General features: G+C 47.9%; 1 protein-coding gene across 1 annotated transcript in view; it reads left to right on the forward strand.

Annotated features, from left to right (window-relative positions):
- The first annotated feature begins 1,457 nt into the window (after positions 1-1,457).
- Positions 1,458-16,525, forward strand: part of amn (amnion associated transmembrane protein) — a 54,905-nt gene continuing 39,837 nt past the window's right edge. The window contains exons 1-4 of the mRNA XM_055641185.1: positions 1,458-1,528; positions 9,535-9,653; positions 9,742-9,786; positions 15,824-15,911. Of these exons, the coding sequence (XP_055497160.1) occupies positions 1,492-1,528; positions 9,535-9,653; positions 9,742-9,786; positions 15,824-15,911 (289 nt within the window). The 5' untranslated portion in view covers positions 1,458-1,491. The remainder of the gene's footprint in view (positions 1,529-9,534; positions 9,654-9,741; positions 9,787-15,823; positions 15,912-16,525) is intronic.

The raw sequence follows: 16,525 nt of genomic DNA on the forward strand, positions 1-16,525 counted from the left end.
TACCTCCCCCTTACCTAACCTAACCCCATTGAGGTAATAATCTGCCCCCTTGTTTTGCCGCCTAATACCTTACATTTATCTATATTATACTGCATCTGCCACGCATCTGCCCACTCACTCAACCTGTCCAGGTCACCCTGCAACCTTGTTAGTTTAGTTTATTGTCACGTGTATCGAGGTAGATGGGCAAGCCTTTTGCTGCGTGCTATCCAGCGGAGAGACAATACATGATTACAATCGAGCCGTCCACAGTGTACAGATACACGATGGAAGTTAGTCTGAGGATCTCCAACGAGGTAGATGGGAGGTGTGGAGTGCAACTGAACCATCCTATCACCAACTAAAGAGTGGCCCTGACCTCCCATCTACCCTAAAGGAGACTACCCCTCATCCTCCTGTGCTCCAAGGTGTAGAGTCCCAGCCTGCCCAACCTCTCCCTGTAGCTCAGGCCCTCCAGCTCGAGGCTGGCCAACATCATTGTAAAACATTTTTGGTGATCACAAAATAGATGGGAAGGTGAGGGGGGGGGGGGGGGGGGGGGGGGGGGGGAGGAGGGGGGACAGGGTGGAGACGCATTGTCCCTGTGGATCACTCTGGACAGAGCCGGCACCGTGGAGGGAGTTGTGGACGGAGGCGGGCCACAGCAGTGTCTGGTTATTGGATCAGCTCACCTGCTCATCAACCCCACTCTGATTTACCCAGGCAGGGCCTGCTGGGGAGAGAGGCAGCACAGGGAGAGAGAGAGAGAGGAGGGGGGGGGGGGGGGTCAGCGGTGTGGGGTGGGAGGAGGAGGAGGAGGAGAGAGATGAAGTATGGGGGAAGAAAGTGAAGGGGTCCCGACTAACTGTGCCAGTTCACAGACTGGCAGGAAGACTGAGCCAACAGGAATGGCCACACAGTGCTGGAGTAACAGCGGGTCAGGCAGCATCTGTGGAGAACATGGATAGGTGAAGTGGGGGGGGTCGGGACCCTTGTCCAGTGCTGGCTGCGGTCAGCAGTTGCGTTTTATTTGTCATTTGTGGGATAACACTGGGTCAATGGTACAATGAAATGTGTTTAAGAAGGAACTGCAGATGCTGATAAATCGAAGGTACACACAAATGCTGGAGAAACTCAGCGGGTGCAGCAGCATCTATGGAGCAAAGGAAATAGGCAATGATTCGGGCTGAAACCCCCGCCTATTTCCTTCGCTTCATAGATGCTGCTGCGCCCGCTGAGTTTCTCCAGCATTTGTGTGTACGTACAATGAAATGTGTTTGACAAGACAACGGGTCACCTCAGCAATGATATTCCACCGACACAGGCCGGGGACTCTGCTTGAACTGCGAGCTCATGAGAGGCAGAGGGAAGAGAGGGGAAACAAAGGGAGATGGTGTAACACCTTGCTCAGCACTCTGCTTCATTGCTGGGGAAGAACTTCACGTGACTTTGCCAGTCCCAGACGGTTCAAAGTTTACTGTAAGCTGCAGACGAGAGCTGGAAGCAAACAACATGTTGACAGCAGCGTTCATCCTCAGTCTGTACTGCCGTAAGTTGTGGCATTAGGGTAGGGCAGGGGGGTGTGAATTGTGTGAAAATGAGAGGGATTGGGGAGGGGGGGGGGAATAATTACACCTTTGATTAGTAAACGTGGGTGTGCCACTGCACAGGCATATAGCGGACGGCTGCTCTGTGTTCTCTATGTGCCTTGTACACAATCCCCACATCATATGTGAACAAGAGTCTCGCCCCAAAACGTCACCCGTTCCTTCTCTCCAGAGATGCTGCCTGCTTGTCCCGCTGAGTTACTCCAGTATTTTGTGTCCATCTTCGCATGTGAGGGCTGATTGTAGGAACCTGGCAATATAGGATTCTCTTTAAAGTTCTTTTGAAATTTCAGCAATGGGACTTTAATGTTATTTCGTGCCTGACATTATAGGCATGAAAAAGCCCTTGCCAATATTATAAGCACCGTTCTATGTGTGTGTACGAAGGAACTGCAGATGCTGGTTTACGTCGAAGATAGATACAAAATGCTGGAGTAACTCAGCGGGACAGGCAGCATCTCTGGAGAGAAGGAATGGGTGATGTTTCGAGTCGAGACCCTTCTTCAGATTGAACCAGTGGAGAGGGAGATACAGAGATGAGGATTTGTAAGAGATCAAGAGTGATGCAAATCAAGACAAATGTAGAATAGATCACTGTTAGCTGGGAGAAGTTAACAACAAAGCAAACAAAGATAAAATGGATTCAAGAAGGAACTGCAGATGCTGGAAGATCGAAGGTACACAAAAATGCTGGAGAAACTCAGCGGGTGCAGCAGTATCTATGGAGCGAAGGAAATAGGCGACGTTTCGGGCCGAAACCCTTCTTCAGACTGATGGGGGGTGGCAGGGGGGGAGAAGGAAGGAAAAAGGGAGGAGGAGGAGCCCGAGGGCGGGGGGATGGGAGGAGACAGCTCGAGGGTTAAGGAAGGGGAGGAGACAGCAAGGGCTAGCAAAACTCTCTGTCCTGGGTCTCCTCCATTGCCAGAGTGAGCAACACCGGAAATTGGAGGAACTGCACCTCATATTCCGCCTGGGTTGTTAGCGTCCGGATGGCATGAACGTTGAATTCTCTCAGTTTTGCTACCCATGTAAGCTGACCAAGCAAAATATGAGGTGCCGTTCCTGCAATTTGTGCTGGGTCAAACTCTGACAACGGAACAGGCCCAGGACAGAAAGGTCAGATTGGGAATGGGAAGGGGAGTTGAAGTTCTGAGCCACTGGGAGATCAGCGGACTGAGCGGAGGTGTTCAGAGAAACGATCGCCGAGGCTGCGCTTGGTCTCGCCGATGTACAGGAGTCCACATCTGGAACAGCGGATACAGTAGATGTGGTTGGAGGAGGTGCAAGTGAACCTCTGCCTCACCTGAGAGGGGAAAGTACCTGGGTGGTTTGGATGGGAAGGGACGAGTTGACCATTGAGTTGCGGAGGGAACAGTCTCTGTAGAAAGTGGAAATGAGTGGAGATTGCATCGGTGCTACCTCCTGCATCCATGCAGAACTCGCAGACATGCAGTGACTAGTGAGGTACCGCAAGGCTCGATGCTGGGACCGCAGCTATTTACAATATACATCAATTATTTGGATGAGGGGATTCAAAGTAACATTAGCAAATTTGCAGATGACACAAAGCTGGGTGGCGGTGTGAACTGTGAGGAGGATGCTATGAGGATGCAGGGTGACTTGGACAGGTTGGGGGAGTGGGCAGATGCATGGCAGATGACGTTTAATGCGGATAAATGTGAGGTTATCCACTTTGGTGGCAAAAACAGGGAGGCAGATTATTATCAAAATGGTGTCAAGTTTGGAAAGGGGGAAGTTCAATGGGATCTGGGGGTCCTTGTTCATCAGTCAATGAAAGCAAGCATGCAGGTACAGCAGGCAGTGAAGAAAGCAAATGGCATGTTGGCCTTTATAACAAGAGGAGTTGAGTATAGGAGCAAAGAGGTCCTTCTGCAGTTGTGCAGGGCCCTAGTGAGACCACACCTGGGGTACTGTGTGCAGTTTTGGTCTCCAAATTTGAGGAAGGACAATCTTGCTATTGAGGGAGTGCAGGGTAGGTTCACAAGGTTAATTCCCGGGATTACAGGACTGTCATATTTTGATAGAATGGAGCAGCTGGGCTTGTATACTCTGGAATTTAGAAGGATGAGAAGGGATCTTATTGCCGCATATAAGATTATTAAGGGATTGGACACGCTAGAGGTCGGAAATATGTTCCCAATGTTGGGAGAGTCCCGAACCAGGAGCCACAGTTTAAGAATAAGGGGGAGGCCATTTAGAACGGAGATGAGGAAAACCTTTTTCACCCTGAGAGTTGTGAATCTGTGGAATTCTCTGCCTTAGATGGCAATGGAGACCAATTCCCTGGATGCTTTCAAGAAAGAGTTAGATGGAGCTCTTAAAGATATGGTGGAAGGCAGGAACGGGGTACTGATTGTGGATGATCAGCCATGATCACAGTGAATGGTGATGCAGGCACGAAGGGCTGAATGGCCTACTCCTGCACCTATTGTCCATTGACTTCATTAGCTTCACTACTAATTTCTATTCTGCACACAAATTCACATTTCCCTACTGTTTCTTGGTCTCACCATCCACACCACAGTAGATAGACTATCAACTGACATGTATTATAAGCCATGATCATATTGAATGGCGGTGCAGGCTCGAAGGGCCGAATGACCTACTCCTGCACCTAATTTCTATGTTTCTATGTTTCTATAAACCCACTGCCTCCCACAGCTACCTAGACCATAGTTCTTCCCACCCTGCCTCCTGCAAAGTCTATCCCCTACTCCTAATTCCTCCATCTATGCTGCATAGATGTGCCCATATGAGGTGTTCCATACCAGGACACCAGAGATGTCCTCATTCTTTAGGGAACAGGGGTACCCCTCTTCGATACCCCGCAGCTCTGCTCTTGCTCCCCCTCCCCCCCAGACATAGCAGGGACAGAGTCCCCCTAGTCCTCACCTTTCACCTCATCAGCCGTCACACACAGCACATCCTCCAACGGGATCCCACCACCGCTAGCCACATCTTGCCATCCCCACCCCTTTCCGCTTTCTGCGGACACTGTTCCCTCCGCAACTCCCTGGTTAACTCGTCCCTTCTCACCCTAACCACCCCTTCCCCAGCAACTGCAGGAGATGCAACACCTGTCACGTATACCTCCTCCCTCGACTCCACCAAGGACCCCGACAGTCTTTCCAGGTGAGGCAGAGGTTCACTTGCACCTCCTCCAACCTCATCTACTGCATCCGCTGTTCCAGATATGGACTCCTGTATATTTGGATCAGATATATCCGAGGATATTGCGGGAAACTAGAGAGGAAATTGCGGGAGCCCTGGACGAAATTTACGAGTCGTCCTTAAATACAGGAGAGGTGCCGGAAGATTCGAGGTTGGCAAATGTTGTGCCTCTTTTCAAGAAGAGCTGCTGGGATAATGCTGGGAACTATAGGCCGGTGAGCTTAACATCTGTAGTTGGAACGTTACAAGAGATGCAGGCACTTGTATGGGCAAGGGCTGATTAGGGATAGTCAGCATGGTTTTGTACGTGGGAGGTCGTGTCTCACAAATCGTTTTGAAGACGTGACCAAAAAGATCGATGAGGGCAGAGCTGTAGATGTTGTGTACATGGAGTTTTTGTAAAGGCATTCAACAAGGTTCCACATGGTAGGCTGCTCTGGAAGGTTAGATCACATGGGATCCAAGGAGAGATAGCTGAATGGATAGTAAATTGGCTCCATGGAAGGAAGCAGAGGGTGATGGTGGAAGGTTGCTTCTCGGACTGGAGGCCTGTGACTGGTGGTGTGCTTCAGGGTTCGGTGTGGGCCCGTTACTGTTAGTCATCTACATTAATGATTTGGATGAGAACAGTCAGGGCAAGATTAGCAAGTTTGCTGATGATACAAAAGTTAGTGATTTTGCAGATAGTGAAGATGGTTGTGAAAGATTGCAGCAGGATCTGGATCGATTGGCCAGGTGGGCGGAGGAATGGTTGATGGAATTTAATACAGAGAAATGTGAGGTGTTGCATTTTGGGACGTCGAACAAGGGCAGGACCTACACAGTAAATGGTAGGCCTCTGGGTAGTGTTGTAGAGCAGAGGGATCTAGGAGTACAGGTGCATGGTTCCTTGAAGGTCAAAGCGCAGGTAGATAAGGTGGTCAAAAAGGCTTTTGGAACTTTGGCCTTCATCAGTCAGAGTATTGAGTGTAGAAGTTGGGAGGTCATGTTGCAGTTGTATAAGACGTTGGTGAGACCGTGTCTAGAATATTGTGTTCAGTTCTGGGCACCATGTTATAGGAAAGATATTGTCAAGCTTGAAAGGGTTCAGAAAAGATTTACAAAGATGTTACCAGGACTAGAGGGTGTGAGCTATAGGGAGAGGTTGAGTAGGCTGGGTCTCTACTCCATGGAGCGTAGGAGGATGAGGGGAGATCTTATAGAGGTGCACAAAATCATGAGAGGAATAGATCGGGTAGATGCACAAATTCTCTTGCCCAGAATGGGAGAATTGAGGACCAGAGGACATAGGTTCAAGGTGAATGGGAAAAGATTTCATAGGAATCCGAGGGGTAACTTTTTCACACAGTGTGTGGTGCGTGTATGGAACAAGCTGCCAGAGGAGGTAGTTGAGGCTGGGACTATCCCATCGTTTAAGAAACAGTTGGACAGGCACATGGATAGGACAGGTTTAGAGTGATGCAGTTGAACAAAGGGGACTATGAAGGCATGAGAGGGGAGCTGGCCAAGGTTGACTGGAAAGGGATCCTAGCAGGAATGACGGTGGAACAGCAATGGCAGGAATTTCTGGGCATAATCCGGAAGACGCAGGATCATTCATTCCAAAAGGGAAGAAAGATTCTAAGGGGAGTAGGAGGCAACCGTGGCTGACAAGAGAAGTTAGGGATAGAATAAAACTCAAAGAAAAGATGCATAACACAGCAAAGAGTAGCCGGAAGCCAGAGGATTGGGAAACTTTCATAGGACAACAGAAGGAAACAAAACGGGCAATACGGGCTGAAAAGATGAAGTACGAAGGGAAGCTGGCCAGGAATATAAAGAGGGCAGTAAAAGCTTCTTTAGATATGTTAAGGGAAAAAGAATAGCAAAGTCAAATGTGGGTCCCTTGAAGGCAGACATGGGTGAAATTATTATGGGCAACAAGGAAATGGCAGAGGAGTTGAATAGGTACTTTGGATCTGTCTTCACTCAGGAAGGCACAAACAATCTCCCAGATGTACTGGAGGACAGAGGATCTAAGGGGGTGGAGGAACTGAAATAAATTTTCATTAGGCGGGAAATAGCATTGGGTAGAGTGATGGGACTGAAGGATGATAAATCCCCTGGGCCTGATAGTCTGCATCCCAGGGTCCTCAGGGAGGTGGCTCTAGAAATAGTGGACGCATTGGTGATCATTTTCCAATGTTCAATAGATTCAGGATCAGTTCCTGTGGATTGGAGGATAGCTAATGTTATCCCACTTTTCAAGAAAGGAGCGAGAGAGAAAACGGGGAATTACAGACCAGTTAGCCTGACTTCGGTGGTGGGAAAGATGCTGGAGTCAATTATTAAAGAGGTAATAATGGGGCATTTGGATAGCAATAAAAGGATTAGTCCAAGTCAACATGGATTTATGAAAGGAAAATCATGCTTGACTAATCTTCTGGAATTTATTGAGGATGTGACAAGTAAAATAGATGAAGGGGTGCCAGTGGATGTAGTGTATCTAGACTTTCAGAAAGACTTTGATCAGGTTCCACACGGGAGACTGGTGACTAAAATAAGAGCACATGGTATTGGGGGTAGGGTGTTGTCATGGATAGCGAATTGGTTGGCAGACCAGAAGCAAAGAGTAGGAGTGAACGGGTCCTTTTCAGAATGGCAGGCAGTGGCGAGTGGAGTGCCGCAAGGCTCGGTGTTGGGGCCGTAACTGTTTACCATATATATTAATGATTTTGAGGAGGGAATTAGGAGCAACACTAGCAAGTTTGCGGATGACACAAAGCTGGGTGGCAGTGTGAACTGTGAAGAGGATGTTAGGAGGTTGCAGGGTGACCTGGACAGGTTGAGTGAGTGGGCAGATGCGTGGCAGATGCAGTATAATATAGATAAATGTGAGGTTATCCACTTTGGCGGCAAAAACAAGGGGGCAGATTATTATCTCAATGGGGTTAGGTTAGGTAAGGGGGAGGTACAGCGAGACCTGGGTGTCCTTGTACACCGGTCACTGAAAGTTGGCGTGCAGGTACAGCAGGCAGTGAAGAAAGCTAATGGAATGTTGGCCTTCATAACAAGAGGATTTCAGTGTAGGAGTAAAGAGGTTCTTCTGCAGGTGTATAGGGCTCTGGTGAGACCACATCTGGAGTAATGTGTACAGTTTTGGTCTCCTAATTTGAGGAAGGACATCCTTGTGATTGAGGCAGTGCAGCGTAGGTTCACAAGATTGATCCCTGGGATGGCGGGACTGTCATATGAGGAAAGATTGAAAAGACTAGACTAACTGGAGTTTAGAAGGATGAGGGGAAATCTTATAGAAACATATAAAATTATAAAAGGACTGGACAAGCTAGATGCAGGAAAAATGTTCCCAATGTTGGGCGAGTCCAGAACCAGGGGCCTCAGTCTAAGAATAAAGAGGAGGTCATTTCAGACTGAAGTGAGAAAAAACTTTTTCACCCAGAGAGTTGTGAATTTGTGGAATTCCCTGCCACAGAGGGCAGTGGAGGCCAAGTCACTGGATGGATTTAAGAGAGAGTTAGATAGAGCTCTAGGGGCTAGTGGAGTCAAGGGATATGGGGAGAAGGCAGGCACGGGTTATTGATTGGGGACGATCAGCCATGATCACAATGAATGGCGGTGCAGGCTCGAAGGGCCGAATGGCCTCCTCCTGCTCCTATTTTCTATGTTTCTATGTTTCTATGAATGGTTTTTCGCCAATAGTTATTGGTTTTCCAGTATCTAGTTAATTTTTCATTTCACAATCACTAAAACAAGTGATATTGTAACTATCTACTTTTCAGAGGTGATCTACACATTTTGTTTGTTACTTGTAGGCTTACATGTATGCAATTTGATATTAAGAAATGTAGCTTAGATCTGTTTGGTCCATTAAATCGCAGGCACTTTTTAAACGCACATTTTGATGACTTTCCATTCTACCATAGAGATATAACGTCTATAATAGACTTTATTTGTATTTCTATGAATCTACAGACCTTGGCTGGGAACCTGGGGCTCACCAAAATAGTGCCCAATTGGGCCCCGCACCTCCTCAGGCCGGCCCTGCCGAAATGTCACCCATTCCTTCTCTCCCGAGGTGCTGCCTGTCCCGCTGAGTTACTCCAGCATTTTACGTCTATCCACCTTTAACTTGCCATGCTTTACTCTGTGCCCCCCCCACTACAATCAGTCTGAAGAAGGTGTCCGACCCGTAACATCACCTATCCATGTTCTCCAGAGATGCTGCCTGTCCCTCTGCATTGCTCCAGCACTGTGCGACCTTTTATTGGTTAACTAGACCAAGTGCAGACCCGTTGGGTCTGCTCCCCCAATGGTGTGATCCCCCAACCCAATATTCCACCATGCACCCGTCTCCTCCAACGGAACTGAGCCCGTCCCCAAATGTAAGATTCCAGCACTTCCCTGCCTCCCTCAGCAGTGGATTAAAAAAAAATTCCAATTGCACCCACCCTGCCTGCTGCAGCAGTTCCAATTGCAATACCAATTGGCCCTCCCCCTCCTGTTGAAGCACTTGCTGTGATATCCCATTGAGGTGAAAAGTTCAGAGTGTTCCTGTCTTGCAACTTTGTTTTGAAGTGTGTTGGAAGCTGATAGGAAGGAGCAGCCGGCAACGAATCAAAAGGCAGAAAGGCAGCCGGACGCCGGGCGCCGGACGGCAGGCGGCAGCCACACAGTTGTAATATATAACATATAGATGGGTAAGTGAATCTTAGTTTCTGTGGCTGTTTACAACTTGCTGCTAACATTCCTGTCAAAGATGTTGCAGGCGGCTTACACAGGGAGTGGCTTCCTGACACCAATTTCAACAACGCCTCAAACTGGGACAAAGGGAAATTGCCTTGTAAAAATAATCGAATCTTGTTTTCTAAAGATCAGGTACGTGAGAATATAATCATCTTGTTTATCTTTTTATTTTATATTCAGACACCATCATACAAACTTACACGTAACATTTTCTTTGCAGGAGTTGGCAGTGTTTGTGCAAACACCTATTGATGTGAAGGAAATGGTAAGAAAAGGCCAGTGTTTGTGTAAGTTGGCTTAACAAAGGGACAGCCTGAATTAAAAACATGTTTAGCAATGAATCAACAGTGGTGTCTCAAAGGTGCGTGTTGTGTAGATGATGATATTTATCCTTGTATCTGGTGCACTGAAGTTGTAGATCTGTACATATAACGTCTACAGATGCACCATAGAGAGCATTTTATCAGGATGCATCACCGCTTGGTTTAGGAACTGCTCCATCCAAGACCGCAAGAAATTGCATCGAATTGTAGATGCAGCCCAGACCATCACACAAACCAACCTCCCTTCTATTGACTCCATTTATACCTCACCCAGCCTCGGCAAGGCCAGCAGCATCATCAAGGACCAGTCGCACCCGGGCCACACCCTCTTCTTCCCTCTCCCATCAGGCAAAAGGTATAGAAGTGTGAAAACACACACCTCCAGATTCAGGGACAGTTTCTTCTTCCCAGCTGTTCTCGGGCAACTGAACCATCCTACCCCAAACAGAGCAGTCCTGAACTACTATCTACCTCACTGGTGACCCCCGGACTATTCTTGATCAGACGTTGCTGGCTTTACCATGCACTGAACGTTATTCCCTTGTCATGTATCAATACACTGTAAATGGCTCAATTGTAATCATGTAGTGTCCTTCAACTAACTTGATAGCATGTAACAAAAGCTTTTCACTGTATCATGGGCGGTGCGGCTCTGGCCAGCAGCGGCCTCTGCAGTCTGTCCGCGTTTTATTATTTTCTGTCTGTGTTTTTATGTAGTTTTTGTTATTTTTTTGTTGGGGTGTGTGTGGGGGGGTGGGAGGGGGGGGGGAAACTTTTAAAATCTCTCCCTGCACTGGAGACCCGACCTTTTCTCGTCGGGTTTCCGTTGTCGTTGGGGCCGCAACGAGGAGCGGCCTCCAACAGGAAGAGACCGGGGACTCTGGTGCTACAACTCACCGTCGCCGTCGCGGGGCTGGCCGAGTCCGGAGCGGGTGGAGCGGTGGAGGAGCGCTGCTGCTGCTGCTGCTGCTGCCGGAGAGTCGGAGGCTCCAACGACAGGTCTGTGGACGGCGGCACCGGGAGCCCGCGGCTCCCTGGAGGGAGACCGCTTTTCAGGGCTCTCGCAACGGCGACTTCCCCCGCCCGAGTTGCGGGGTCGAAGAGCTCCTGGAGCGGGGCCTGACACCACTGCCCCGCGCGGCTTGGAATGGCCGCGGGACTCTGCGAGCGCACGCCGGGGGCTCTAACACCAAGACCCGGTGTGCGACCTCGCACCACCCGGTGTGGCTTTAATGGCCGCGGGACAATCGCCATCGCCAGCCGGGGGCTTTGACTTTGACTCTGTCATCGGGGGGGGAGGGGGGGGGAGAGTGCAGTGGAGAAATAAGTTTATTTGGCCTTCCATCACAGCGATGTGATGGATGTTTATGTAAATTATGTTGTGTCTTGGGTCTATGTGTTTGTATGTATGGCTGCAGAAACGGCATTTCGTTTGGACCTCAAGGGGTCCAAATGACAATAAATGTATCTTATCTTATCTTATCATGATAATATACAAAACAAAACTGATGGAAACACTTTTAAATAATGAAGGACCTAAGAAAGGTGTTGTTGTGGATAATGAAATAGATTTTCAAAGTCTACAGAGAGATTTAGGCCAGCTGGAAGAGTGGGCTGAAAGATGGCAGATGGAGTTTAATGCTGATAAGTGTGAGGTGCTACATCTTGGCAGGACAAATCAAAATAGGACGTACATGGTAAATGGTAGTGAATTGAGGAATGCAGTTGAAGGTAGAATCTCATGTAGATAGGGTGGTAAAGAAAGCTTTTGGTGTGCTGGCCTTTATAAATCAGAGCATTGAGTATAGAAGCTGGGATGTAATGTTAAAATTGTACAAGGCATTGGTGAGACCAAATCTGGAGTATGGTGTACAATTTTGGTCGCCAACTTATAGGAAGGATGTCAACAAAATAGAGAGAGTACAGAGGAGATTTACTAGAATGTTGCCTGGGTTTCAGCAACCAAGTTACAGAGAAAGGTTAAACAAGTTAGGTCTTTATTCTTTGGAGCGCAGAAGGTTAAGGGCGGACTTGATAGAGGTCTTTAAAATTATGAGAGGGATAGACAGAGTTGATGTGGATAAGCTTTTCCCACTGAGAGTAGGGAAGATGCAAACAAGAGGACATGACTTGAGAATTGAGGCACAGAAGTTTAGGGGTAACATGAGGGGGAACTTCTTTACTCAGAGAGTGGTAGCTGTTTGGAATGAGCTTCCAGTGGAAGTGGTGGAGGCAGGTTCGATTTTATCATTTAAAAATAAATTGGATAGGTATATGGACGGGGAAGGAATGGAGGGTTATGGTCTGAGTGCAGGTAGATGGGACTAGGGGAGAATAAGTAGGAAGGAACTGCAGGTGCCTGTTTATAACAAAGAAAAACACAAAATGGTGGAGTAATTCAGCAGGACAGGCAGCATCACTGGAGAGAAGGAATGGGTCTGAAGAAAAGCTTTGACCCGAAACATCATGCATTCCTTCTCTCCAGAAATGCTGCCTGTCCCGCCGAGTTACTCCAGCATTTTGTGTCAATCTTCGGTTTAAACCAGAATCTGCAGTTCCTTCTTACACATCAACTGAGATGGGCTCTGGAAGATCAGCCTGAATAAGATCAAACATTGAACAAAGTAAATTGTGATTTCTTACTGTTTTTCAACTTGTCTTGCCCACGTTTGTCCCAAATAAATAGGTTGGTGAATTAATCCTAAATGCTGAGAATGTTTCAGCGAACTGCAGCAAATTACTAATACATAGTCAAGAGGGAGAATCTAAAAAAAATAATTTAAGACCTTCTGAACTGCTGTAAAAATTAAGACAGTTGTGAAAAAAAGAGTTTCTCAGTAAAACCTATAGACACAAAGTGCTGGAGTAACTCAGCAGGTCAGGCAGCATCTGGTGGAGAACATGGATAGGTGAAGTTTCCTGTCCAGGTCAACCTGAATCGTCACATATCCATGTGTTTAAGGAGGAACTGCAGATGCTGGAAGATCGAAGGTACACAATATTGCTGGAGAAACTCAGCGGGTGCAGCAGCATCTATGGAGTTCGGAGCTTTTTCTCCCCTCCCACCCCCCATCAGTCTGAAGAAGGGTTTCGGCCCGAAACGTCGCCCATTTTCTTCGCTCCATAGATGCTGCTGCACTCGCTGAGTTTCTCCAGCAATTTTGTGTACCTTCGTCACCTATCCATGTTCTCCAGGGTACCCAGACAGGACATCGAAGGATGAGAAGCTGAAGCCAAGAAGTGGAAGCCAAGATACCGAATGGGCACGACGCCGAAAGGATACAAAGCCAAACAGACACAACGCTGAATGGACAAGACACAGAACGGGCATGACGCAGAACGGGCATGATGCAGAACGGACATGATGCAGAATGGACATGATGCAGAACGGACATGATGCAGAACGGACATGATGCAGAACGGACATGATGCAGAATGGACATGACGGCGAATGGACAAGACGCAGAACGGACATGACGCAGAACGGACATGACACCGAATGGACAAGACGCAGAACGGACATGATGCAGAACGGACATGATGCAGAACGGACATGACGCCGAACGGACAAGACGCCGAACGGACAAGACGCAGAACGGACATGACGCAGAACGGACATGACGCAGAACGGACATGACGCCGAATGGACAAGACGCAGAACGGACATGATGCAGAACGGACACGATGCAGAACGGACATGACGCCGAATGGACAAGACGCAGAACGGACATGACGCCGAATGGACAAGACGCAGAACGGACATGACGCCGAATGGACATGACGCAGAACGGACATGACGTCTCCGGGGACGGGATTTGTCCGAGACCTTGTCAGCAATTAGTCCAGACCCCGCGTCCATCACATCACTGGCCGAGGGGTTGGGGAGGGGTGAGACGAGAGGGCAGGCGGAGCATGAGCTTGCGTTTGTTAAATGGTGGCAGTGACTCCAAACTGTTGCGGTTGCCATAGAAACTTTTTGACGTCATGTTTGTTCCCCGTCAGAGTTTAAGCCGAAAAACAATCTGACGCTGAACGCATATGAAGCTGAAAAGATAAATAGGTCTGAAACACTGAAACACTTTAAAAAAATCTATATTTGCTGCTAGAATACACAAACAACTTTATTATTCAACTATTTTTAAATGTAACAAGGTACAACAATTACAAACATGACGTTGAAAAGCCTCTGTGTCAATCGCAGCAGCTTGGAGTCATTGCCACTATTTTACAAACGCAAGCTCAAGCTCCCTCCACCCTCCCGGCCAGTGATGTGCTGGATGCGGTGGTCTGGACCAATCGCTGACAAGGTCTCCGACAAATCCCGCCCCCAGAGACGTCATGTCCATTCTGCGTCTTGTCCATTTGGCGTGGTGTTCATTCGCTTCGTATCCTTTCAGCGTGGCGTTTGTTCGGCATCTTGGCTTCAGCTTCTCGTCCTTCAACGTCCTGTCCGTACACGGTTCTTTCTCCAGAGATGCTATCTGACCCGCTGAGTTACTCCAGCACTCTGTGAAACGTCACCTATCCATGTTCTCCACAGATGCTGCCTGACCCGCTGAGTTACTCCAGCACTCTGTGAAACGTCACCTATCCATGTTCTCCACAGATGCTGCCTGACCCGCTGAGTTACTCCAGCACTCTGTGAAACGTCACCTATCCATGTTCTCCACAGATGCTGCCTGACCCGCTGAGTTACTCCAGCACTCTGTGAAACGTCACCTATCCATGTTCTCCACAGATGCTGCCTGACCCGCTGAGTTACTCCAGCACTCTGTGAAACGTCACCTATCCATGTTCTCCAGAGATGCTGCCTGTCCTGCTGAGTTACTCCAGCACTCTGTGAAACGTCACCTATCCATGTTCTCCACAGATGCTGCCTGACCCGCTGAGTTACTCCAGCACTCTGTGAAACGTCACCTATCCATGTTCTCTACAGATGCTGCCTGACCCGCTGAGTTACTCCAGCACTCTGTGAAACGTCACCTATCCATGTTCTCCACAGATGCTGCCTGACCCGCTGAGCCTGACCCGCTGAGTTACCCGCTGAGTTACTCCAGCACTCTGTGAAACGTCACCTATCCATGTTCTCCACAGATGCTGCCTGACCCACTGAGTTACTCCAGCACTCTGTGAAATGTCACCTATCCATGTTCTCCAGAGATGCTGCCTGACCCGCTGAGTTACTCCAGGACTGTGCCTTTTTTGTAAATCAGCATCTGCAGTTCCTTGTTTCTACAGGAAAAATTATAGTGGGTTAAAAAGAGATGGCTGGCAAATTAAATACTTTGTAACTATCTTCACTGCAGCAAACTCATTGAAGATAGAAGGGAACTTAGTACCTAAGGAAACAAGCACATAATGTAAAATCCAAGCGATATAAATGGGGTTCAATCAATCAGTTAAGTTGCGTTTCAGTTTAAGTTTATTGTCTCGTGTACCGAGCAACAGTGAAAAGCTTTTGTTGCTAACCAGCCAGCGGAAAGACAGTACATGATTATATGATTACAATCTTGATGAAAGCATGATTACAATGGGTCCATTTACAGTGTACAGATAGGCAAGGCAATAACGTTTAGTGCAACGTAAAGCCAGCAAAGTCCAATCAGGGATAGTCCGAGGTAGACAAAAAAGCTGGAGATACTCAGCGGGTGAGTGAAGGAATAGGCGACGTTTCGGGTCTCGCTGTTACTCCAGCATTTTGTGTCTGTCACAGTTAGACAGATGTGCTGCGGTTCAAGGCTGTGACTTGGGAAATATACTAGTCAACAATGAAATAAATCTTCTAACCTATTCTCCAGTTGGAATAATTCTTCCCAATTACTGTAGAGAATAAAACATAATCCCATAAGATAAATACTGGGCCCTACTCTGTGATCGTGGCTTGCTGAGTAAAGTAGGAATAAAGACAAGATGATGACAGTTCACTTAAACCTTTATCAATCTGAATTCTGACCAATCTTCGGCCTGATGTCTCTACAGTACGTGCCGCTTGATGGTGAATTCATTCTCGGGCACGGCGCTGAGCTTGCTGCAAGTGACGGTCACAGAGCACCAGGATGTGAGACAGGTATTGTGTTTCATGTAATACTGTTATTTAGTGTAGATGTACAGTGTCAGTTACTGAAGATGTACAGTGTTATTTAGTTTACATTCATTCATCAAATAATAATAATAATAATAATATATTTTATTGTCAGTGCAACGAGATTTAGTATGCAGCTTCCAACCGATGAAAAAGAAAAGTAAAATAAATAAATAAATAAGCTGTGTGACGTGACCATCCGAGGGAGACAGTCCAGGGGGGTGGGGGCACTCAGCAGGGCCGGTTCAGAGCCGCTATAGCTCTGGGAATGAAGCTGTTCCTGAGTCTGGAGGTTCGGGCTTAGAAGGCCTTGTAACGTCTGCCGGAGGGAAGTAGTTCGAACAGTCCGTTACAAGGGTGTGAGGAGTCTTTATGGATGCTGACGGCCTTCCTGAGGCACCGTGTGTGGTAGACGCCCTCCAAGGCTGGTAGCTGTGTCCCAATGTCTACTTTCCTGTTTTTGCCACCAAAGTGGATAACCTCACATTTATCCACATTATACTGCATCTGCCATGCATTTGCCCACTCACCCAGCCTATCCAAGTCACCTTGCATCCTCCTCACAGCTGACACTGCCCTCCAGCTTCGTGTCATCCGCA

Source organism: Leucoraja erinacea, chromosome 9 (genome assembly GCF_028641065.1).
Source record: "Leucoraja erinacea ecotype New England chromosome 9, Leri_hhj_1, whole genome shotgun sequence".
NCBI lineage: Eukaryota > Metazoa > Chordata > Chondrichthyes > Rajiformes > Rajidae > Leucoraja > Leucoraja erinaceus.